The sequence below is a fragment of the Megalopta genalis genome, chromosome 11, assembly GCF_051020955.1.
Source record: "Megalopta genalis isolate 19385.01 chromosome 11, iyMegGena1_principal, whole genome shotgun sequence".
In the NCBI taxonomy this organism is placed as follows: domain Eukaryota; kingdom Metazoa; phylum Arthropoda; class Insecta; order Hymenoptera; family Halictidae; genus Megalopta; species Megalopta genalis.
In genome coordinates this window covers 7575837-7598545 of record NC_135023.1, presented here as the reverse complement: position 1 = coordinate 7598545, position 22709 = coordinate 7575837, and the positions used below count along the sequence as shown (strand labels likewise).

General features: G+C 47.3%; 4 protein-coding genes across 14 annotated transcripts in view; 2 read left to right on the top strand and 2 right to left on the bottom strand.

Annotated features, from left to right (window-relative positions):
- Window positions 1-13031, bottom strand: part of LOC117226197 (zinc finger-containing ubiquitin peptidase 1) — a 23265-nt gene extending 10234 nt beyond the window's left edge. For 4 of the 11 annotated variants that reach the window (XM_076525337.1, XM_076525327.1, XM_076525328.1 and 1 more), the window contains exon 1: window positions 1832-1971. The gene's annotated coding sequence lies outside the window, so the exon portion shown is untranslated. Of the gene's footprint in view, window positions 1-1831; window positions 1972-8249; window positions 8339-9996; window positions 10202-10501; window positions 10779-12875 lie in introns of those variants that run through there. The other 7 variants (XM_076525331.1, XM_076525330.1, XM_076525329.1 and 4 more) reach the window with 7 other exon arrangements.
- On the top strand, window positions 1830-18690 carry Reck (reversion-inducing-cysteine-rich protein with kazal motifs). The gene is made up of 8 exons (XM_033480294.2): window positions 1830-1965; window positions 10707-10759; window positions 14433-14516; window positions 14712-14748; window positions 14825-15172; window positions 15263-15695; window positions 15887-17261; window positions 17424-18690. Exons 1-8 carry the CDS (start codon window positions 1890-1892, stop codon window positions 17805-17807), a joined length of 2790 nt encoding a protein of 929 aa, XP_033336185.1. The 5' UTR covers window positions 1830-1889; the 3' UTR covers window positions 17808-18690.
- Window positions 18064-22709, bottom strand: Prp5 (pre-mRNA processing factor 5). Its single transcript, XM_033480291.2, has 7 exons — window positions 22523-22709; window positions 22127-22339; window positions 21760-21907; window positions 21369-21683; window positions 20964-21291; window positions 19780-20902; window positions 18064-19710 (listed from the first exon to the last, which is right to left on the bottom strand). Exons 1-7 carry the CDS (start codon window positions 22540-22542, stop codon window positions 18756-18758), a joined length of 3102 nt encoding a protein of 1033 aa, XP_033336182.1. The 5' UTR covers window positions 22543-22709; the 3' UTR covers window positions 18064-18755.
- The window catches only part of LOC117226195 (MOXD1 homolog 1), a 29908-nt gene continuing 29470 nt past the window's right edge, over window positions 22272-22709 (top strand). The window contains exon 1 of the mRNA XM_033480295.2: window positions 22272-22391. The gene's annotated coding sequence lies outside the window, so the exon portion shown is untranslated. The remainder of the gene's footprint in view (window positions 22392-22709) is intronic.

The following is a 22709-nucleotide window of genomic DNA, read 5'->3' as shown; positions in this document are numbered from 1 at the left end:
CTTAGATGATAAATTAAATTAGGAACTGATATTTTAAGTTTTCCATTCGATTCATAGCAGCGCCACTCATGTCTGGAATATCATGATTCTGAAATCATTTCAAGCGATCGGACATTTGACCTTCTTGATCCTTCTAGATCGAGAATTTCAATCGCCATGTAACACGCAGGATTCGAATTTTGCAACACATCGACTATATCACGTTCCGCAAATTCGATTACCTCTCACGCCCACATCCCCAGCAACCTGATATTCTCATTTCATGTACAAAGTTACAACGGCGATGAACGAAAAATACGAGACATTTTTTATTATGACGAGATCCGAGACAAGGATCTTGTTTTGCTTTCAGCTTCGCAAAGAAGAATTCGATTGCGTGTAATAGAACGTCTGAAACGATTGTAAAACTGTTCGAGTCTCCTCCGGACGAAAGATCGAAGACTATAGCAGGGTCAACGATATCCCCAGCACCAAAGATAGCTCGCGTCAATCGGCGCTTATTCGAATATCGTCCAGAATATCGCTCGTAGCATGTTAAATCGCTATCGGAGGAAGTAAAACTGTGGGTTATCAGCTTCTTTGGAGAAATGTGAACCATAAGCGGCGAATGGGACTTTACGAGATGAGTTGCGAGCGACAGGCACCGTCTATCTCCCCCTTGCATCTCGTAATCGGCCGATAATTAGATCAATACAAAAAATCTCCCAGGCCAAAGAGGAACTCACGTTTTCGTAGATTTAAAACAGACAAAATCTATTTTGCCATTGAAAAAACGATTCCTCGTGCTTAAAAAATTTGTCGATGCCCGAATTGTCAAAGAACATTAACACCAATGCATAGTTACCAACTCGTTACAATTATTAAAGAAAAGAAAGAACTTATATCTAATAAAGAAAGAGTCTATTCTGTACGAAGATGACCAGTCATCAACCATGTACAGCAACAATGCACATTTGTATTCCATACCCTTGCAGTGGGTTTTATATTAGAATGACTGATTAGTCCTAATGTCAATACCCTCTAAGATCGTCTGTATATTCTCGTCGTCGAATAGCAAAGTCGTCATACATTTCCACAGTCCCGGATAATTATAGATTAATTTGCATACGAACGTACGAGAAGTCTCGCTACCGCAACGTTAGAGAACATCCTAGAAGATTTTCAGTACCGACAGAAGGGCTAAAATTGGCACGCTAGCATCCATATTAGTATTCTCTTCCTGGACAGGAGGTTTGATGGATTCGCACGCGCGAAATTCACCGAGAAATCTTGCGACTGCGTTGCCGGAGGTCGAAGCGGAAGAAAAAGAGAGAGAGAGCGGGTGAGAGAGAGAGAGAGAGAGAGAGAGAGAGAGAGAGAGAGAGAGAGAGAGAGAGAGTGAGCAAAAGAGGGGTCGAGATAGGACGTCGTAGGAAAAAAGGCGAAGTCGGGGGCCGTGTGGGTACAGCTCGAAGATGTCACAATAGCAGTTGCACTGCGTGACAACGCGCCACGCGTCTTTTCCCTCCTCCCACACGCAATCCCCCGGTCACTGTCTGTCCCGTCTCTTCCCTCCCTCTTTCTCTCTTATCTGTCTCTCTTTTTCCCTCCCTCTCTCTCGCTCTCGGTGTCTCCGGTACGCGTCTCCTTCTTCCTCTCACCCACTCGGCCGAGTAAAAAGCTTGCTGGAGAGCCTCGAGGCCGCAAGTGGCACGAAAAGCTCAGTCGTTCGCGGACCGCGCTCCACAGCGTTTCGTTTTCGCGCGCGAGCCCTCTTCTCGCCGACATGCGAACACCGTCACGCATTCTACGCCGCTTTTTCTAACATTGTTCACGTGATTACGGTGATTACCGATGCGACCAGTGGCCACGACCCGTCCCAGACCCGGTCCAGCCTTTGCCGATCAACGATGATGCTCGTCGGACTCCTGACGACGACGTTCGCCGCCCTCGTCGTCGGCTATTCATTCCTTGGCGCTGCACCAGGTACGTCGATCCTTTCTACAGTAATTAACACCTTCGTTCATCGACGAAATCGATTTAGCAGCCGTTTGCTTAGGAAAACAAATTTAAAGGATTGGTGCTGACGTTTCGTTTCGAAGTGGTTCTTCACAATCTGAAGCGCTTGAATTAAGTCTTCAATTTATTCCTCGGGAGTACCCAGCTGCTCTTTCAACTTGTAGTTCTTCAATTGAATCTTCTGTGTTAGGCTTGACAGTCGCTTCTGTAAATAAAGAAACCTTTCAGCGTGCGCAAAGATATTTTCACTGAATAATATTGCGATTTCAATCGTTATCTCGTTCCAAACAGTAGTCTTTTCAGTCCTCGATAGATTCATTGCTAATCTGTCTCCAATATTTCTCTTGATATGTAACCGATCTTTTCGCTAATTATTGATTGACTAAACCAGTTCCTCGGCTAATCGCAAGTCTAAAGTTCTCGTATCAAATCCTCTGACGCAGATCTTTCCTCAAAAGTGAAAGAAACTTTTTAAAGAACACAGAGAACTTTCCTAAAACAGTATCGACCCAGTATCAATTGAAATCGCTATAGATTGAAGCTACCAGGTACTTCGACAATCAATATCAATATTTTTCGGAACGCGTGAACGTCTCCACGCGCGCGCGTGGATCGCCATCCCGACATTCTATCACGAGGGATCCAACCGGATCAGAGGCGAATTTTCTCACGGTTTCGCGACGATTCCAAAAGATCTGAAGCAAAAGTGTGGCACAAGAAACGAGCGCGTCTGCCCGAGGCGCTAACCCTTTATCGAGGCGCCCGGATGAAGCACGATTATTTTTAAAATGCCCGATGTCAACCGGCCGTTTCTCGCGGCCGCGCCAAAATACGAGTCTCCGAGGACTGATTCATTGAACCCACATATTCCCCCCGCGAGTCTTTGTCATCGGCAACCAAGAGGAGATATCGACGACAACTCTCCTCGGCCACATGTGCTCTCTGTTGCCGCCCTCCTCGTCCCCTTCCTCCTCTTCATCGGCCACCCGCTCGCGTCCTCGCACCCTCGCTTTCTGCATTAATTCTCGTCGCTTTTGTCAGCGTGTACGTTTTTTCCGCGATGCCTCTTCCGCTGTTCGATTCGCGCGGCGATCTTAATGCGCTCCCTTCTTCGGCGTTATCGTCGCGCTCGAGTAGCTTGTTTATCGAGCTTCCGCGCGATCTTAATGGGGCTTTCGGTTCTCACGACTCGTCGTGCTTCAAAACTGCACGTCCCATAATGGAAAACTTAATTTTTACCACTTCTTGTTTCACGGTCCCCGGGCGTTCTTAAATTCCTGGGGAGCTTAATCAGACTGTTTACTCGCGGAGATAGTTTCCTTGGAAGGTTCAATTGGGGCCACTGTTTAGGTCGCCACTTGTGCAACCGGAAGCGAGCACTAGAGGTCCTCCGCTTCTCGGTGCCAGTGGCTCGACGGAGCAACGCTTACCCACCACCGAAAGTGACTAACATACTTCTTACATCGACAACAAAATCGGATTTGATTTCCTCGAACTGATTGATTTCTTTTGACGATTGTCGAGCAATGCGTGCTCAATTCAATAGAACGTCGATCGTTTCGACGTTCTTATAGCGTCAACGACTGGTCATCCAATCTATGTCGGCAAGCTAACGTTGAACAGAGATTCTCGCGTGACAGGTTCACACATGGTTTAATCCCTTGGCATACGAATTAAACGAAACTCGATCCTCTGCGGTGTCCGGGATGGAAAATCGCGGATTTTCTGAGGGACACGATCGTTTTGCGTTGCGCATACATGCGTGAGAACGAGGTGTCGCTAACGGTCCTTCGCCCCTGGCTGTTCGACTCGGTCCGAACACGGGACCACGGGTTTCCTCTTGCAATAAGAGGAACGAGAGCTACGAGCGGAGGCCCATTGGCAGCCGCATATTCTCGTATAAGCATATTCGCGCGAGAGAGTCGAAGGTTATAACGTGTCGCGTTGCGCCGGTGCCTCCACGCTCTGCTCCTTCGCTGCCGGTCCTCTCCCCGATGGTACTTGTTGCCGATGGTACCCGGCTGTCGACACGCGAACCAGGAGTTCCGCGTTAATTGATCTCTCTCTCTCTCTCTCTCTCTCTCTCTCTCTCTCTCTCGCTCTCCGCCGTCTAATCCCCCGTTTCCATGCGACTTTCGTCCCAGGAACGAAGCTCCGTCGGACAGTCGTTGCACGTTCCTCTACCGGGCACACCTATTTCCACGCGATCGGCTGAATATCTATTTTGTAACAGTTACTTTCCAGCGGCGCGAATGAAACTTCACGGCATTATCGTCGCGCGTTGACATGGACAGGCCGACCGACAACGATTTGTTGTATAATCCCCGGTAATCGGAAAAACGAGCATTTCACGCCGGAGGTACCGATTGCCGGTTTCTTTGCCGTTGCTGCGGGCGAAGCATACTTTACGTGACGCTATTCACACATTGTCTGGTGGCGATGATTTCATAATTCCCGACAGTTTACAGCTACAGTTACAGTTTGCACAGCTTTCTTGGACAGGCGAGAAAACCTGATCTGTGAGCTACGAGACGCACGAAGCGTCATTTTATCATCCTGATAAAGCTGAGCTTCTGCTCAATCTTCGCTGTCGCTAATTTCTAGAAATCAAGCCGCTCCAAACGCTCTCTTCTTACATCATCTAGGATTAACAAGTATCGCGGATCGACGTCGATCGGCTGGAGTGGCCGGGTCCTCTATCCATCAGTTAGTCCCGCATCGTTGCAGGAACGAATGTTAAGTTTGTCCGGTACCCGGTGGAACCAGCACCGATATTTATGCCATACAATGCTAATGCGCTAGACATGCAGGCTATCGGCGCGATCGGCGATCGAAAGGTGTCGATTCGGTGGAACGGCGTTTGTCCCGATGTATCTCGCGGTTTCGCGCGAGCCGCTTATCTCTGTCAACACTGCACACACCTAGACGCGCGATCTAGAAAGTTGTCGCTGCCTAAGCTCGCTCGGTAAATCACGGGAAAAGCTCGATCGAAGCGCTGGCAGCCGTGATAAAGCGTGGTCAAGGTGTCACTCGATCGTACCGATTCGTTTCGTCGATGCATCGTCATCCAGCAACGTGATCCACAAGGAAGAACGATCTACAGCGATTCGAAATAATGTTCTACGGAGGGGGAAAAGAGAAGTTTGCCCGGTATGTCCTGTGGCCGCCGGCTTCCGTCCGCATCGATGCGGGAAACCGCGTGGATCATAGTAATTTTAAAGTTCGTTCCGCGCGCGTAGATCCTTTCTATCTTGCTCTCTCTTTCTCCCTCTCTCTCTCTCTTTCTTTCTCACAAACGAGTCAGTATAATTTCGCCTGTCTTTCAGCCGGGAAATCGGAACGCGAGACCCGGTTGCGCAAGCGATTTATGGCAACACTTTGAATACGCATCGATCGAGATTGATCTAGCTAATTAATCGCGGCCGGTTCACTGGTCGCTCGCTGCTCCCGAGGGGAAAAAACCGAGAGCCGTGGTTTATTAACCGACGATTCGCTTCCTATTAACCCCGTTCCACTCTTCGCTGAAACTCGTTAAGGCGTCCGACTCCCTCGGCGATGTGTCGCATGAAGGCGTTTTCATTTCCTGGCGCTATATTGCCGTGTAGGATGATCTGCGGGGAGAGTGGCACTTTTCGAGTCCGGAGCTGTGAAGCCACGCCCACTTCGAGCACGCCGATCAGAAAGGGAGAGTTTCTTCTTATCCTCGATGCTATACTAAGGGATAGATGGTTCCGGAGAGCTATTAGATTCTCATTTGGTTACAAGAATTTCATCGTTTCGATAAAAACTGAAAAATTCAGGATACTTACTATAGTTTCTACTCACCTTTTAAAAGAAGAAGAGTCTCGCTCGATCACGAGCATCATCATCCCTCTGCGAACTGTCCCTGGTTAGGTAGAAATGAAGTGCGAATAAGCTGCGTCCGCATCGAACATTCTGAAGCGCCTAGAGCAGTGATCGCGTCTAAAATTCTCGTCCACCTGTTGAACAGCCTGTACAAGCGTTCCCCGGTCTGGCGCGTGTATCGACGACCGCGTAAATGAAATTCGAAACACGTGTTCGATGCGAGTCCGCGTTACGCACCTCTCGGCGACGTCAACGGTATAATTACGTCGATCGACAATTAAAGCCCCTGGAAGTTTATTCGCCGGTCTTTTATGGGCGGGGCCGCCCCAGCCAGGGGTCCTGACTGGTTCTGCACCGTGACAGCGCGAATAACGATTAATTAATAAATTCTTCTCGCGAAACGCGCTCTCGGGAGTGATTGAAATATGGACCAGTTCGCTCGAACCCTCGACAACGCTGCGTAACTCTTTCGGATCTTACCGTGTCTAGTTTACAAAACTCGTTCGTGTTAGAGAATCACGTTGTATCGACACGTTCGATAATGCATACAGTAACCGCATACAACTAGTTCAATGTTTCTCAACATTTTTTGGAAATTTAGTTTCAACGGGTTGAAAACCCAAATTGGGACAGTGCCGATTAATCCTTCGGAAATTGCAAACACATAATCTGGTTATGTATGTGTATGGTAGAACAGAAGATCAGACCACAGCGTTAAGTTTTCCAATTACTGAAGTCTCCGATAGATATTTTAGTAGTTCGGAGAAACTATTCGCCCTCGTCCGCAAAGGGGTTGAGTTTAAAAATGTCTCGCGATTGACGGAAAGCGAAGGCATTGAACCAGTGTGCGCACTAATAAAATGTCCAGTCTGAAGGGTGGTGCGTGGGTCGAAGTGTGGCGTTTCCAAAATGATGTACGGCGGATCCGGACGGATCGGTGACCTGCGGGGACCGATTTCTCGGGACCGGTCGTCGCGAATCGAAGGAGAAAAAAAGGGACAAGCGAAGGGGTTAAAGGAGAACGCGGCTTCCAATCGGCAGGGCCCTGTACGCGTGTAGACGTGTGTAGACTCGGCCTCTCGATACATGTTCACGACGTGTCGAGAGAGCGGAGAGATAAATAAACACATAAAAGCCCGTGACAGCTTCACGCCGGATAAAAACATGTCGAGAGACGCGTATCTCGATTCCCTTCTTCTGATCTTTTCTCTCCCTCTCCCTCTTCTTGGATCTCTTACACGTTCTACAATCGTCGTCTCTCTCCTCTTCTCCTTCTATGCCACGATTTCGCTTCTTTCGCTCTGTTTTTCAGTCTTTCTCTCTCTCTCTCTCTATCTATCTCTTTCTCTGTCTCGATCGTATTCCCAGTGAAACGCATCGTCCTTCGATGCACGGTTGCTCGCGAGCCTGACGACTGTATTAATTAGGCGTAATACAGTATACCGCTTCCTTCGGGCGTATTTTGTGTCCAGCACACTGTAATTACCGTCTCATCAACCTATGCTAACCGCGCGCGTTTCTGCGGACTACGGTAACCGGAAAAATTCCTTGGACCGATCTTATCCGCAGCCTTGTCTGACGAAACCTGGCCGGATCCGAGCCGATAAATGTGATGTAACGAGGTATCGGCCGTGAGCATCCTTGCTCCCGAGAAAAACGTGCACCACGAGTCCCGGGAACGAGCTAATTAGGCCAGCAGGTTCACCCGGATCGCGGACGCTAATTGATCAATTGATTTCAAGCATTCTGCGGAGATCGTTCGGACTGTTTTGCCGCAGTTCATTTCCTCGAAAGCTAATTTTATGAAATCCTGGACACCAAACAAATTATAGCATGTTGTCGCTATTACTTCAAAAAAATGGGATACTCGTTGTAGCAATTCGTAAGAGCTGTTTCGAAAATGTTACATAATTTTTGTATGTCTTCTTCAAAGTATTTTGCTTGTCCGTTTTACACTCGCTATCCGTTTTCGTATGGAGCGACGACAAGTGCATATTGCAAGTATGTATCTGGCAAGACTGCAAACGATACCGTACATCGCAAGAAAATATATTCTGCACATTGTGATTCACATAATCTAATCGTCCACCGAAATGAAACTCGGCAATCACGAATTTTTCTAGAGTCGTTTCACGTTTCGAACGACTGCGGACGGAATGGAGCAACCCATGCTCGCTCCAAATCGAGTCAGACGGACGCACGTGGTCGGACCGCGAATTCGTGGAAGTTTTTCCAGCTTCCCGGTTTATCTGCCACATGGTACACGGATTATTGTCACGAGACGTGGGAGAATCGTGCGAGTTTTACGAGCGCAACGACATGGATGTCACCATTCGCGCGCGACACGCCTGCGCAGCATGGAGCTGCGGCTCTGTTATATGCAACGATGCACCGCGTGTACTTACTCACCCACACAGCATCGAGAATGTCCCGTCATTCCGTAGTGTTCCCAAAGAAATCTTCATTGACGATCCACGAACAATCCTCGTAGTCCCTGAAAAATTACCATTTTATTGTTAGAAAAAGACCAGTTCGACCAACAGAGAGTATTTATTACGTCTAAACAGAAATCCTTCGAGAGAGATGAATGCTTTCAGTATTTCTGCTGTTTTCAGTTGCACCTACTCGTTTCTATTATAAATAAGTAACATCTACAGTCCATCTAATACATGAGACTGGAATTAAATGATATATAAAAATGGTAATTCGCATAAAAATCCGCTGTCTATTGTCAATAGCTTGATCTCTGTGAGATCGTTAAAGATGCTTACGGAATTTTTGCCCACCCAGATCGCAATAAAAGCATGGTGTCGCGCGTTATGGCGCATTTAAATAAAGAACGCGACATCTCTATGAAACCCGGTACCGAACAGAGGAGGAACCTCGCGGAGGCAGTTCCTTTGTGCCAAATTTTAGTTAATAGCCTCCACTTTCCTTTTAGACAAAGCCGCTTCTAAATCGGAGTTCGAGAATCGGCTCGCGGCGTTTGAACCGCTTTTAATGCCGCGCTCAAAGCGACGTCGACGGGTCGTGGTCGTTCCATTTTCCCCGACGGATAAAATTAAGGGGACTTCGCCACTTAGATCGCGGGGTGGAAGTCGAACGGCCGCAAACGACGCTGGCTATTTTTGTGGCGTCCGCGAGAGAGACGGCACGAGAAGTCTAGGCTTTAAGACGGCGGACTTGCCGCGGCGAATTTCACGATTCCACCGGCTGTGGAACTGTTGCCCGGTCCTTTAATAATGGGAACGACGATATGGGTCATGCTCCGCTGCAGAAATTACAAAAGAAACACGACCTCGAGAATCCACAAGATTTTGCACTGGATAATCATCGTTTTCGTCGGACAATGCCCGATATTCTCAGCTTGCATATAATAAAAATCGCGGAAGGTCTAAATAAATTCAGTCTTTGTAATTCTTACGAAATAGCACGGGGGCAAATCACTTTCAGAGCTCAGTAGGTTTAGCGTTGAAGAAAAATAGGGAAGCGTACGTAGAACACAAATATTTACGTACATTATAGCCCCGAAGTATTTTAAGTGAAGCATTAGGAGATCATATCCTCCGGGGATTCACGCTGAAACCGATATATTCAAACAAACAGCTTCTATTTCCCGAAAACTCAAGGTGCATCGTGTCTCCTCTGTACCAACTGTGCAAACGTTAAAAGCGGAAGGGAGCGTTCCCGTTCAACGGCTATGTTTAAAGTACAATTAAAAATTCACCGTAGAATGACAGGGAGAAAGAGAGTGAGAAAGAGAGAGACAGAATGAGAAAGACGGAGAGAGGGACAGCAGTCCGAGCGATGAAAGTACACGATATACGAACCGAGTCACGCGGAGAAACATAGTCGGCCGCAATTTGTGTCTGACTGGTATCTATTAACTTAATTGTAACACGCTTCGAGCAGCTCCCCTTGTCTCTCAGCGTTCTCTCGCACTCTTATGGTCCCCGTGGGTCATTTATCGTGGCCCCAGCATTCACGATTCGGGTCCCCGTTCAAAAGCCAGTTTGACTGGACCCGCATATTACGCCCGTGAAGTCGTAAAAGATCACTTACTGCAGGATCTCCCGAACGGATACGTACGATCCTACCGCGTGTTTACGTTCCCATCGCGCTATCGTTTAATACACGTAATTTTCCACGTACGAAGAATGGAAAAAAAACCAGGCCGACGTAAGGAAAAAGGGTCCGTGAGGGACACTGGCCAGTTCTCGTCGAGCCGACACCCTTGTCCCTCTTAATTATTCGGAATTAGGTGCATCAACCTTTAATCCGATTGTCTTCGTCCCCCATATGAATGTCCACATCCGTAGTTCGTGAACTGTTCAAAAATTCGTCGCTTGGTTGTAACCTGCGAAAACGATTTCGAGTCAGTCACGTTCAAGGCCAGAAATACTTTACAATTTCTGGTTTTACCAAATCGGATTCCCGTAGATTAAAAATCGTGTCGAAATTAGTGTCGACAGTTAACGAGCAAAAAATGAAATGTCAATTGTGTGAGAACGAATGGAATCATTTCTGTACGTGCGCAATGTGAGGTCAACAAGATCCGAGAATTTCAGCGATTTTTCCCGTTCGATTTCATGGTCGATGGGAAGACGCTGGGAACATGGTTGCAGAGGGTACTTAAGTTTTGACGTGTCTCGCGTACCCTCATCCGGCCCACCATAAAAGCGGGCCCTTTCTCCTTCCACGTAACTGACATAACGCAGGACACGCGTCTGTTTCTTGTCCAGAGAAAAGCGGAGAAAGGATCCTGTGCCGCAATCTGCATCCTGTCTACCGGCAGTCTAGTCACCATATGTTTTCGCGTGCTCCGAAGGACCTAAACTGTATCTGTGTTTTATTTGTTCCAGAGATGTCATGCTGTTCCTTGGCGGCCGGATCTTGTCGCAGCGTCTGCTCCCAGGTATGCTTTCCCATCGATTCTACAACACCGATTCATAGTTTGAGAAACACGTGGTGAACAATAGTTGAGAAACGAGACGAATTAAGTCGTGTCACGAATACGATTTCCTGTATCAATCGCAAATTGTTTCATTCTAATATCCTTAAATTTTGTTTCGATCATTCTACCGTTTCAAAGTACATTCGTACAATTCGTTTCCGTTGGAAACACATGCAATTTTAAACGCTAGATTGACGGAATGCAGCACCAGATGAATGCAAATTGTTTCGTTTCAGTATTCATAAATTCTTTTAATCGTCCAACTATTTCAAATTTAGATACAGTCGTTTGTAGCAAATTGGACTGCATAAATGCATAAAATTACAGTAATTAAGTTGACGAATGCGCATTACAACTTGTTCGCAGGAACGCAAATTATTCATGATTGGATCTAATGCAAGATATGATAGGAATTTAGTAACGGTTATAGTGTTGGAATACGGGAATGTTCAGAAGTTATAATATAGAGACGTAGATTTTTGTGTCCTTGATCGTGAGGACGGCGATAGCAATCTTCTCTTTCCCAAGGCCGCAATTTATCGTTGCTTTTTGCCGCCTCGAGACCATTAAACGCGATGTTATAATAGTACTCGTAAGAAAAGCATAATTAAGTGATTCGGAGGCGATCGAGCATAAATTGAATACAGACTCGTGCTCCGGTGTACACTCTTTCGTGTTTATTATTCTTAACGGCTACTTATTAACCATTTATTATGTCGGATATTCATTATTTACGATTTTTATGTTTTCATTTTTTCGAAACAGTGTGCTACGCGCTTCATTCAAATCCCGTGGTATACTTATCAAACTTATCACCTTACGTACATTTCTCAAAAAGTTCACACAAAAATATTTCGCAAAAATAAAACTTGTTTATAAGAAATACTCTAATTAAACGAGCTATAAAAATTGAGATTTCTAAAAAGACGAGCGTGCTTAAAAAAAAAGATCGTTACCTGGTCGACAAAAATATATATTATAAATCGAAGGATCGAGTAAAATGGCTAGACCACAGTGCATCGGATGCAACCGTAGACCGTCGATCTTCGTCGAAGCTGTATCTCCGCCGGGACTGTCGCCCTCGGGAGGATCTAATTACAAGAAAATATATCCCGTTCGCGCAGTCGAATAGCTGAGCGTATATTGTTAGCGATTTATCGAGTCTGGTCAACGAGACCCGGCGTTCTACTGTGTATCTATTAATTATACTCGCGCGCGCGCGAGGATCCCCGTGGGAATTTCAAAAAGACAATTTCGAGGGAATATCATTTCGCCGGTGCGGCGAGGAGCGCGCGCGATATCGCGCGACTGATAAATATCGGTGGCCCGACCCCGGGGACGATAAAGGGTACAAAATATGCCGTGTCCACGGATATATTAGGATCTCTCCCGGGGGATAAAAAGGAAACTGCGCAAGGGACGAGGACGGGGAGCGAGAGGGAAAAGGTGAAAGGACGAGCGAGCCGGCGGACACCAGCCGGAGGAAAGAAAAACAAAAAGGGAAAGGAGTAAAATCAGAGAAAGGGGGACGAGAAAGAGAAAGAGAGAGAGAGAAAGAGATGAGAGAGAGAAGGCACACGGTGGTTTTTCGACAGGCCCTCGGCCACGGTGCAGCGACGTGGGGTGCACGCGTGGTTGTAGCTTCTTTAAAAGTGGCTGCAGGGCCCCATCGGAGATAATATCGGAGACACTGGGGCCCGCTGAGAGATTTACGCAGGACCCCCCCGGGGGGCCCCCGGTTGGCTCATTCATACGCAAATATTACGAATTGACGCACTCGACTCCGAGAAACGGACACGGTATCAATGATATCGTGTTCCTTCGCAATTTGTAGCCGCGAGGGCGAATCGCCTTTAGACGACCGTGTTCTATTATTCGGCTAGGCATTCTCTTTCTCTAAAGGATTTCTCTATTCAAAGACGGTGGTCCCCGCGGGGTCGGCGAACGATCAAATTGATCGTCCCCATCAGTATCATCCCCTTTTAACGTCGCAAATGTTATCGGCGAGCTGCTATCGATATGGACCACCCTGTACATTTGGTATTCATGAAAGAAGCCACGCAGACATGCTCCTTACCCAATATTTCATGTGTCCTCTGCCGCCGCTCCGCCACTGGAATGTGATGTACGACGACTTCGAGGTGTAGAAACAGCTCGGGAAAGATGGAACCCGCAGCACCGACTACCGATGAGCTCCGCTCTTTCTTGAATATGAAGCGGAGCCACCGGAAGTGCCACTTGAGGCTTCAAGTGGTTCACCAACTTCAGAAAATTGACTTCTTCGGCTGTAGTAGCGTGAATAGACCGTACCTCTGTAGTCTCGTGTCGGCCACATTTAAAGATTAATAGATCTAGTATTGAAAAGAAAGTATCGAACCGATCAGCTTCAAATTTTAACCACATTTTACAACGTAGTTCTTTTAACACGTTCGGCCTACCGACAAGATTATTTTCGCTTAACACGTTCCAGGAACCTTTCAAACGAAGTCGAACATTTTCGTTCGGACAGCATACCGTTGTTCTAAAAATAAGTTTTCGGTTGTCGACTGTGGATTGTAAAATATATTTTTATCGCGGGAAATTCGCGCGAGAAAAACGCACCCCTGTAAAATGGCGACGGTGCCCGGCCGCGCATACCTCCCAGAATACACCGCGACGGAAATACGTGCGTCGTCTACACGGCACGCTATCGTTTACGCCCTTAAACGTTTGCAACAGCTTAACTAAAGCTATCAACACGCTCGAGATCGCTACCGCTATTCTTGTCTTTATATCTGACTGGCAGTCGAATAGTCTTTTCCCCCGGCGTAAATATTTGCACCTTACGTTTGGAGTTCGTTGAGTCAGCCACTGCGTCATCGAACCTGAATCATGCCCGAGGGTAAGACCTTCGATTTGGTCATGTTTGAAATCCTAACTCGTTTCTTATCCGGACCTAGTTAATTTATTTTCGTGGTCGACAGTCAGTAGCAGCGATCTGTGCAGCTAAAATATAAAAATCGTTTGTAACATTGATTTTTAGGGGCGTGATTATCATCGATGCTGAAGAAAAATGCGTTTTACCAAAATAGCAGCTGTACGTAGGGAAACTTAAGAGTAATAAACCGTTAGATCTGGATTATCATTAACATCGACGCGACCAGCGCAATTTTCCCGAGCACCGAAGAACGAGGTCCGCTTCGATCTTGAAAAACAACTATACGTTGACCCAGGCACGAGGATCTAACAGAACCCACCGCATAGGGACCAATAGGACGATCGTAACTCGCGGCCGTGACGGGAGTACGAAATGTCCGGGTCCGTCCTCGCTGCGGACGCTGATTGAATCGGGAATGAGCGCCTAAATGGCCCGGCCAGTCGATATCCGCACGGTCTATTGTCATTCAGTGATGAACAACAGGAAACCGTGGCTGACCGGTGGCGTACCTGTGTCCTTGATTCTTAATAACTTGGAAACGCGTTGCAGATAGCATTCGGAATCGTAGAAATTCCCATCGGAGATCCACAGCTGCGACGTATCTTTTTATCCATGTACTCGGGACCATTTTTCCCATTTCTTCCATGAATCATTTGGCACTTGAATGATGAAGGTGTCGGTTAAAAATCGAAGTAAAAAGTTACGCATTCCTTTCAGATCTCTCTGGTTGCGCTGGGTGCCGACGCGATGGCGAGGGAGAACGCGACACGACACCTGCTGGAGTTCTGCTCTCCCGAGCTGGTAAGCGACCTCTAATCGATCCCTTTAATCCGTGTTCGACCTCCGGGACAATAGATCCGCTTGTAAAAAGGACCGGGTGCCGCTAGTTCGCGTTACGAGAGACTCTTGGCGATACCCTATTCTTGCGATCCGACTCGGTTTTCACTTTTTATCCGGTTATTTCTCGCTTTTAACTCTGTCGTCCTCCCTTTTCAGATGGTGTTCTGGAGCTGCGTCAACTCGACTCTGAACGGTGAGAACCTGGCCAGTTCGATTCTCTCCTAAATCTTTCTGAAGGACAGAATTTTGAATGATCCCGATGCTTGCAGATGTCAGGAACCATGGCAACTGGACAGGAAGGGGTTGCTGTTATCTAGCGCTGAACCCCATTTGCAGATCTACCTGTGCTGTCTCAGGGTCCAGAAGGTATCTGAATAAGTCCTGTCGTCCCAGCGACGAACCCGAGTTCTTCTCTTGCTTGGAAAGGCGCGAGGAAGCAGAGCATTGCTGCACCACCGTTTCCAACGAAACCTGCAGGTCTATCTGTCGTGATCTGTTTTACCAACCCGGGAAGATCTCGAATCTGAAGCTGTACAGTAGCAAGGGCTGCTTTCATCAGGTTCCCAAGTGTTTGAAGAGCGTCGCTGAGGTGAAACATGCCGAGGATCCTAAACAACGTAAGTGAATATTGGGCTGAATTCTTTTTTGAGGAAACTATTCGTAGTATCCTTTCTCATCCAGAATTTTAATATCTTCGTTCCCATCAGATCTTCATTGCTGCAACGAGGCTACCACTCCAGCTTGCCTGGAAACTTGCAAGAGGATCTTCCAGACCGCAACGACGGATCAAGAGATCATGGACGCGCTGACGGAGAATTGTAATCCAGTGCTGCCTCAGTCGCCATTTTGGAGCTGCCTGCTGAAGTCCGGATCCTCGAAACCGACTAGATTGCCATTGGACGCGGGGAAATTATCGTGTTGCACGAAGGCGACCAAGACGTCCTGTCAAAATTTATGTTGGAGGGCATTCCAGGCCGACTGGGAGTCCGCTTGGGTCCAACTGTATGCAGAATGTTTGTCGTCGAACTTGGAGGGCGAGCTGAGAAGGTGTCTGGAGGACGCTGAGGAACCCTGTGAGATGGGCTGCTCCGGGCTGTCCTATTGCGCCAGATTTAACGACCGGTCGACGACGCTCTTTAGGTAAATAGTCGGTCGCGTTTTGGAACTGGCCCAAGTCTGGCGGCTGTTTGCTTTCTATTCTTAAAATGGGATTTCCTATACGCGTCCAGAAGTGAAGCCTGAAGAATTTATGACGTTATAATGTATAGACTGTACATAGAAATATGCAATGGCTCTGTTGTAACTGTCCCATACTTTTCACTTTCTTTCAGGACTTGTTCAGCATCGGCTGATGAGGCAGCAAAGTGGGAAGCGGATCACTGGTCCAGGGGAGGAATAGTTAGGGGTCTGGGGGTGCAAGTGCGCGCTGCAGCCTCTTGTCCACCAGAAACCCTGCGTGCAGCGGCATGTCTGCTGCAGCTGAGACCATGCGAAAGTAGGATTCACGAGACCAGGTTGTGCAGAGAGGATTGTCTGGAGTTAATGGCTAGCTGCGTGGACTGGTCGGCCTTCACAGGGACTCACACTGCCAATACATTGTGTTCGAAGCTGTCTCCTCTCAGATCCGATGCTCCTTGCGTCTCCCTGAGGCCGTTCTTGGACGACCCTCAAGATAACGAGTCGGTCATCAGTTTGGAGGAAGACATCATGACTCCGTGCAAGAGCAACCCCTGTGCTCAAGGAGAGATCTGTGAGCTGTTGCCTCATGGGAGACAGATTTACCGCTGTGTGCCAGGGTGCTCTTTAGGAGAGATGTCCAAGCAACTAGTTCCAACTGGGTCATGGGGGATCATTCCTCGATACGATCAACAAGGTTGCCTCAGGATTTGCCAATGTACTTTTCGAGGCCTGGAGAAGTGCAGGACCCTGAACTGCATCAAATTCAACAACTGCTGGGTCCACGACCGCTTCATCGCTCACAAAACCAACTTCTATCTAGAGTGCAATCCTTGTCACTGCTTCGAGGGCGAGTTCACATGCTCAAAGAGGAGCTGCGGGGAGGTACGAGTCCCTTCATTGCCTTGCGACTGCCCGGCTCATTATGTTCCAGTCTGCGGAAGGCTAGGTTTCACCTTCGCTTCTGGTTGCCTAGCCAAATGCGCAGATCTGTCTCCAAACGAAGTAGAATTCGGGAGCTGCTCTTCTAGGGACCCTTGCGCCTCGAATGTCTGCGACAGCACAGAAAAGTGCGTCCGCAGGACCAGGGTGTGCTTGTCTAAACTTCACAAACCCTGTCGTCAGTATGACTGCGTTCCTCTTGATTGCGACCCTAGGGACGAGTACAGTGGGCCAGTTTGCGACAAGGAGAACCGTCAGCATCATTCGGTGTGCGCTATGATCCGTGCTGGAGCTACTTTGGGGTACAGAGGACAGTGTCTGGAGGGGTGTTCCTTGAGAGGACCCGTCTGCGGGGTGAACGGCGAGGTTTATACGAACGAATGCGCTGCCTGGGCGGAGAGGACGGTGGTGGACTATTTTGGATCTTGCATGGCTGTCGGATTAATCGGGGATCATGCAAAACCACGTTGCGGCGAACTTGTCCAGTGTCCTAAGCTGATCGAACCCTACTGCGTCGGGGTCACACCGCCTGGAGCTTGTTGCCCTGTCTGTGGAGGAGCTGCTAAACTGTTCTATTCCAAGAAACAAGTATGTTCCTCCTCCTTAAAAGCTAGCGAATCCTAAAACAATATCTATGTTTGGAATTGTGTCTCTTTTCAGGAAGAATGGATAAAACATTGTCCCTGTGACTATTACTTAGATCATCCGTAAGCTCTTTTGTGGTACAAATGTTTTATTTTCTTGCTCTAGGTCGACAGAATATATTTTATAATGGACGAGGATGAGGACAAGGACTCCGTCACTTTGGAGGCTTTGCTGACCGCTCTGGGGAGACAAATCCAGGTCGCGCAGTGCGCGCTTAGGGGGATGATGACTCCGGACAGGGACATATTCATCATCGTGCAGCCCACGTCTAAGAGGCCTTCGATTCTGCAGCTACGGGCCTGCGTAACAGAGACTGAGAAATTAGTTACCAGAATATTGGAGAGGAGCCCTAGGATCGCGGCCGAGGTGCCCTTGGGCGCTCTCACGAGAGCGGAAATTGCTCATAGTTACATATCCGGTGCCATTGCTGTCGGAGGATGTCTCACGAGCCTTATATTTGGCATAATCGTCCATATTGTCGCTTCGTGAGAGCTGAAATAGAGAGAGAGAGAGAGAGAGAGAGAGAGAGAGAGAGAGAGAGGGGGGGGAGAGAGAAAGAGAGAAAGAAAGAAAATGATCACGGTGGAGATAACAAAAAACATTGACACCGTGATCAGAATCTCCTCGATCTTCAAAGGTGCTAAGCATTTCGTTTACCTACAGGCATAGTCGTGTCAGCGACTACGCCCGATTTCATGACTGTGATTCTTCTAGTGCCTACGTTAATATACAGAAAAGTATATAGTTGTATTTTCATCGATCTTTTAATATTGCCAAAGAAATGGGAGCAGGTGGAACGTGTACAAAAGGATGGCCGCCTGAAAAGCGTGGGCGGCCATGCGGGTTGTAAATAAAGTCTCCTAACTTAAGTTACCAAACAACGTGCCCGCCGAGCCTCCCGCTGTATTCTTCGCAGATAGTCGATAGAAAATACACCGGCGAACGTTACAAGCAACGCGGTTCGAAATACAGTGAGCATTCGATAAGTATTCCTACTTGAACAGTTACAAAATTGTTTGCTTCATGGTATGGAAATGTCCTAACAGTGCTAAAATATTCAAAGCTCATCTACCTGTAAAATAATTATCACTGTGTTACGAGCTAGTTCTAACCATCGCGGTTATTCGATCGAACCCATTTCGGAAGCAGTCGACGGCTATTTATCGAACGCGCACTGTACAATCGGCGAACCGCGCTCGATCCGAGGCTAAAGAATCGTGAACTTCGCAGACTCGGATCGCTCACAGAAAAATTATTGACAGGATCGATATCTTCCGTAATTGTTAAGTATACTTCGTTATTGTACCGTTAAATACAAAGTGTTTGTGTAGTCATTTATAAGTTTAATAATAAATTTCTAATTTTACTCGTACGCAGTCCAGTGAATTCATAGTACTGTAGTGCGTAATGTTAGCATGTACAGCGAGGGATGGTTCTTTACAACACTTTGTATCGACCACGGGAGCCGGTGTGGGCGCCCGATGCCTGTAGCTTGATCAATTCTTCCTTGATAAGCCGCGAGACCTCAGCCTTGGCCTTGCTGACGGCCAATTCACTAGTGGACTCTATAGCAAGATATAGTTTTCGCTCTCCTTCCGGCGGAGCCTTGCCGGGAGCTATATACGTTCCCCTAACCGTCAGACCAGCCTCAGAATATTCTGAGATCTGCGCCAGAGCCTCCTTGCTGGTCACTCGCCACCTAGCCTGCTGCGGGAAATCATTGATCTCTAGTTCCTCCTCGTACTTCCGGAAGGTCTGTTCGCCAGCCTCCGCGTCGCTCTCCACAAGGTCCTCTTCTCTAGGCTGATAGTTCAACTTGGTGTTCAGCTTGGCTGCCAACTGCTCCGCGACCGTCTTTGCTGTAATAAGGTTTGTAGGCCCAGCTCCCTTCAGAATAGCCTCGGCAGCTTGTTGAGTCGCACCCTTCGCTTCAGCACCCAAGTTCTTGGCTATGTTGATCTTGGACGCCAATCGTCTGGCTAGTTCCAATTTGTCAGTTGCACTAGGCACTGGCTGACCAGGGACAGCGATGTTGGTAGCAGACGGCCTAGCGATCTCCCTCACGGTTCTCTTCGGTGCCAACATGCTCTCAATCTGCTGGTCTATATCATTTTCTATATCCTCGTCGTCAGAGTCCTGCAAACCTAACGCTGCCTTCTGGAACTTCTTCTTTTCGTTTGCTAACGCCGCTTCCGATTCGTCGAACTTAAAGCCTTTGCCACTGAAACCGCCTCCTGTGTGCACCTTCTTGCCGTCAGCAGCTTGTCTGGCCTTGTAACCTTCCCAGAGTTGGCGCAACGGTTCTGGTACAGGAACACCAGCCAATTCGTGGGCACGTAAAATGTCGCCGGCGTAACGTTCTTGTTCTGGTGTGATGAACGTGTAGGCATATCTGCAAGGAAGAGTCTCTTAGTTTTGTAATGTCAATATCGGAGATTGTGTGCCTTGAATAAAAACTCACCCCTTGTTGCCAGCTCTTCCTGTCCTCCCACATCTGTGCACATAATCCTCATAATGATTGGGACAATCATAGTTTACCACGAGAACAAGATGCTTTACGTCTAAACCCCTCGCAGCGACGGAAGTAGCAACCAACAGTTTCGTTCTGCCAGCCTTGAAATCCAATATCGTCGAATCTCTATCGCATTGATCGATTCCACCGTGAAGAGACATGCAAGAGTAGGAAGCTTTCATGAGGTCTTTCAGAAGAGTATCTGCATTTTCCTGTTTATCCACGAATATTATAGTGGAACCCTTATCCTGGTAGTGTCCTAGAATCTCCAGCAGTTTGTAGAACTTCTGATCCTCTTCCAAAACAACTACGTGTTGCTCAACATCCTTGCAGACGATGGACCGACCTCCAACTTGAACTTCTACGGGTCTGGTAAGAATCCTTCTAGCCAGAGCTTCCATCTGTCTAGGGAATGTTGCGCTGAAGAGAACAGTTTGACGATCCGGTCGAACGTTCTCCATGATTCTCATCACCTGCGGCTCAAAACCCATGTCGAACATCCTGTCAGCCTCGTCGAGTACTACGTAAGTCACTCTACGTAAGTTCGTTACCCTGCCACTGTTCGCTGCGAGCATATCAATCATTCTACCGGGTGTGCAGACAATTATTTCTGCACCCCTCTTCAGCTCCGCTATTTGCTCGGATATCCCGGTTCCACCATAGACGCAGACATGGGATAAGCCTAAAGACTTGGTGAATTTCTTCGAATCTCTGCCGATCTGCATGCACAGTTCCCTAGTGGGAGTCATGATCAACGCGATTGGACCATCGCCGTCTGCCAGCGGGGGTTGGTCAAGAATGTGTCTAAACATTGGTAGTAGAAAAGCTAATGTCTTCCCGCTCCCAGTCTTCGCTATACCTATCAAATCGCGGCCAGACATAATCGCAGGTATAGCTTGGCACTGAATTGGTGTTGGCTTTTCATAGCCCAGCTTCTTCAGCACTTCCAGCTCCTTCTTCGTCACGCCACACTGTGCCCAGGATTTAATAGGTTTCGGACAACCCTTTCCTTTCACGCGGATGCCCTCTAGCTCCTCCTTATACGCTTCCACTTCTTCCGGCGTCATTCTCGCTACAAACATGAAAAATTTAAGTAAAGACATGGTGATCACGTTGAAATTTAGAAGACATACCTATCTCAGGTACTTCGACGTAAAATGATTTTCTAAATGGTTGGTACTCGGTCGTCGCATGATCGACTTTAGCTAGCTCCCTTTTCTGCTTGTTCGCGATTCCAGCGGCCGTCTCGTGCAAATTCTCTCCTTCTTCTTCACTGGAATATTCCAAACCATCTTGATTCTGTTCAATCAATTCGCCTTTCTGTTTCTGCACCTTCTTTTTGGCCACACCAGTTACTATGACTACGCCTCCACTCTGAGTGCCTCCGGTGCCTGTTCCGTTGTTCGCACTCTTTGCGCCTTTATTGTCCAGTTTGTTCACCTTCCGAACTTCTTCTTGAACCTATTCGAAATTGTTTTCGATTGATTATATGTAATAGTTGGTACAATAATGAATTAAACGATAGAAATTAAATATACCTCTGCCATGAAGGCGTCCAGGGGATCAACTTCCTCCTCGTCATCCTTAGCTTCTTCCTTAACTTCCTCGATTTCCTCTTTCGCGTCTCCTTCTTCTTTAACTTCCTTGTTGCTGTTCTGAACAACGGGAGTCTCTTCGTCACTATCGTCTTCGAGGGACCATTTTTTCATAGGCAGCTGAAGATTTGCTAAAATGGATGCCTTACCGTCTTTCTTTGTGGCTTCCAGCTCTTTCTTTTTCCTTTCTGCTCTCCACCTTTCTATTCTTTCTCTTCTCTTTTGCATTTCCAATTCCAATCTTTTCTGTTCTTCCTCCTGCAACAAAGAGCAAAAACAAATGAAATATTAACTAACCAGAGAACAGAGCTAGAAGAAACCAAGAACTAATTACCTTGTCCAATTTAGTGTGATCAAACGGCAACTCATCACTGTCACCCTTCTCCTTCTCCTTGCGCTCTCTGGATCGAGATCTGTTCGAGCGATCTTTGCCTGAACGTGAAGACTTTGAGCCTGTAAGACGCTTTTCTTTACTGTCTCCACTAGTATACCGAGAACAATCAATAAATGTTAACTGATTATTCCATTAATATAAGTATCTCAAAGGAAAACTTAAAAGAACCAGTGTTACGGCAACTGTGAGTAACTTTCGCTAAAATTGTATCGCCAGAGACATTCGAAGCAAGTTACTAAATTGGTAAATGGACCAAATCGCATGGTAAAATTTTTTAATATGTTGAAGAAGACTAATTATAATATACCGTTTCCTGTCGCGATCCCTGTCTCTTTCAGAGCGTTCCCTTCTGTCGCCCCTGTCCCTGTCCCTGTCCCTAGATCGACTTCTTCTTTCCCGATGTCGTCCCTTGTCTCGATCCCTGTCTCTATCTCTGCTCCTAGACCGTCGCCGTTTCTTTTCCGGTGTGGCCGACCGAGATCTCGATCTCGATCTCGACCGTCGTCTGTGATGCCTGTCCCTGGAAAACGGTGCAACAGAAGAATGGTATAATTTCGCAGAGAAAACGAAAGGTATATGGAACAATTAAAATATATTTAATTCTATATGTAGAAAAACAATCGAATTTTTTATGTATACTTGATCGCACACCGAATGCAGTTAACCTCAAAAAAAAAATCGTGAACATCGGTTCTTCACTTACTTGTCACTACTCCGAACCATGACTAGCGATGCCGCTCAAACGTTAATAGCTGTAGCGCTAAATTTGGACGTTTGTGCTACAGGAACATCTATCGCGTGTTCCTCTTCGATTTTATTTCCTAACGAAATACACGATGCAACAGCTTTCGTTTACAAACGCAAAGCCAATTTATTGTCGCTTTGCTTGT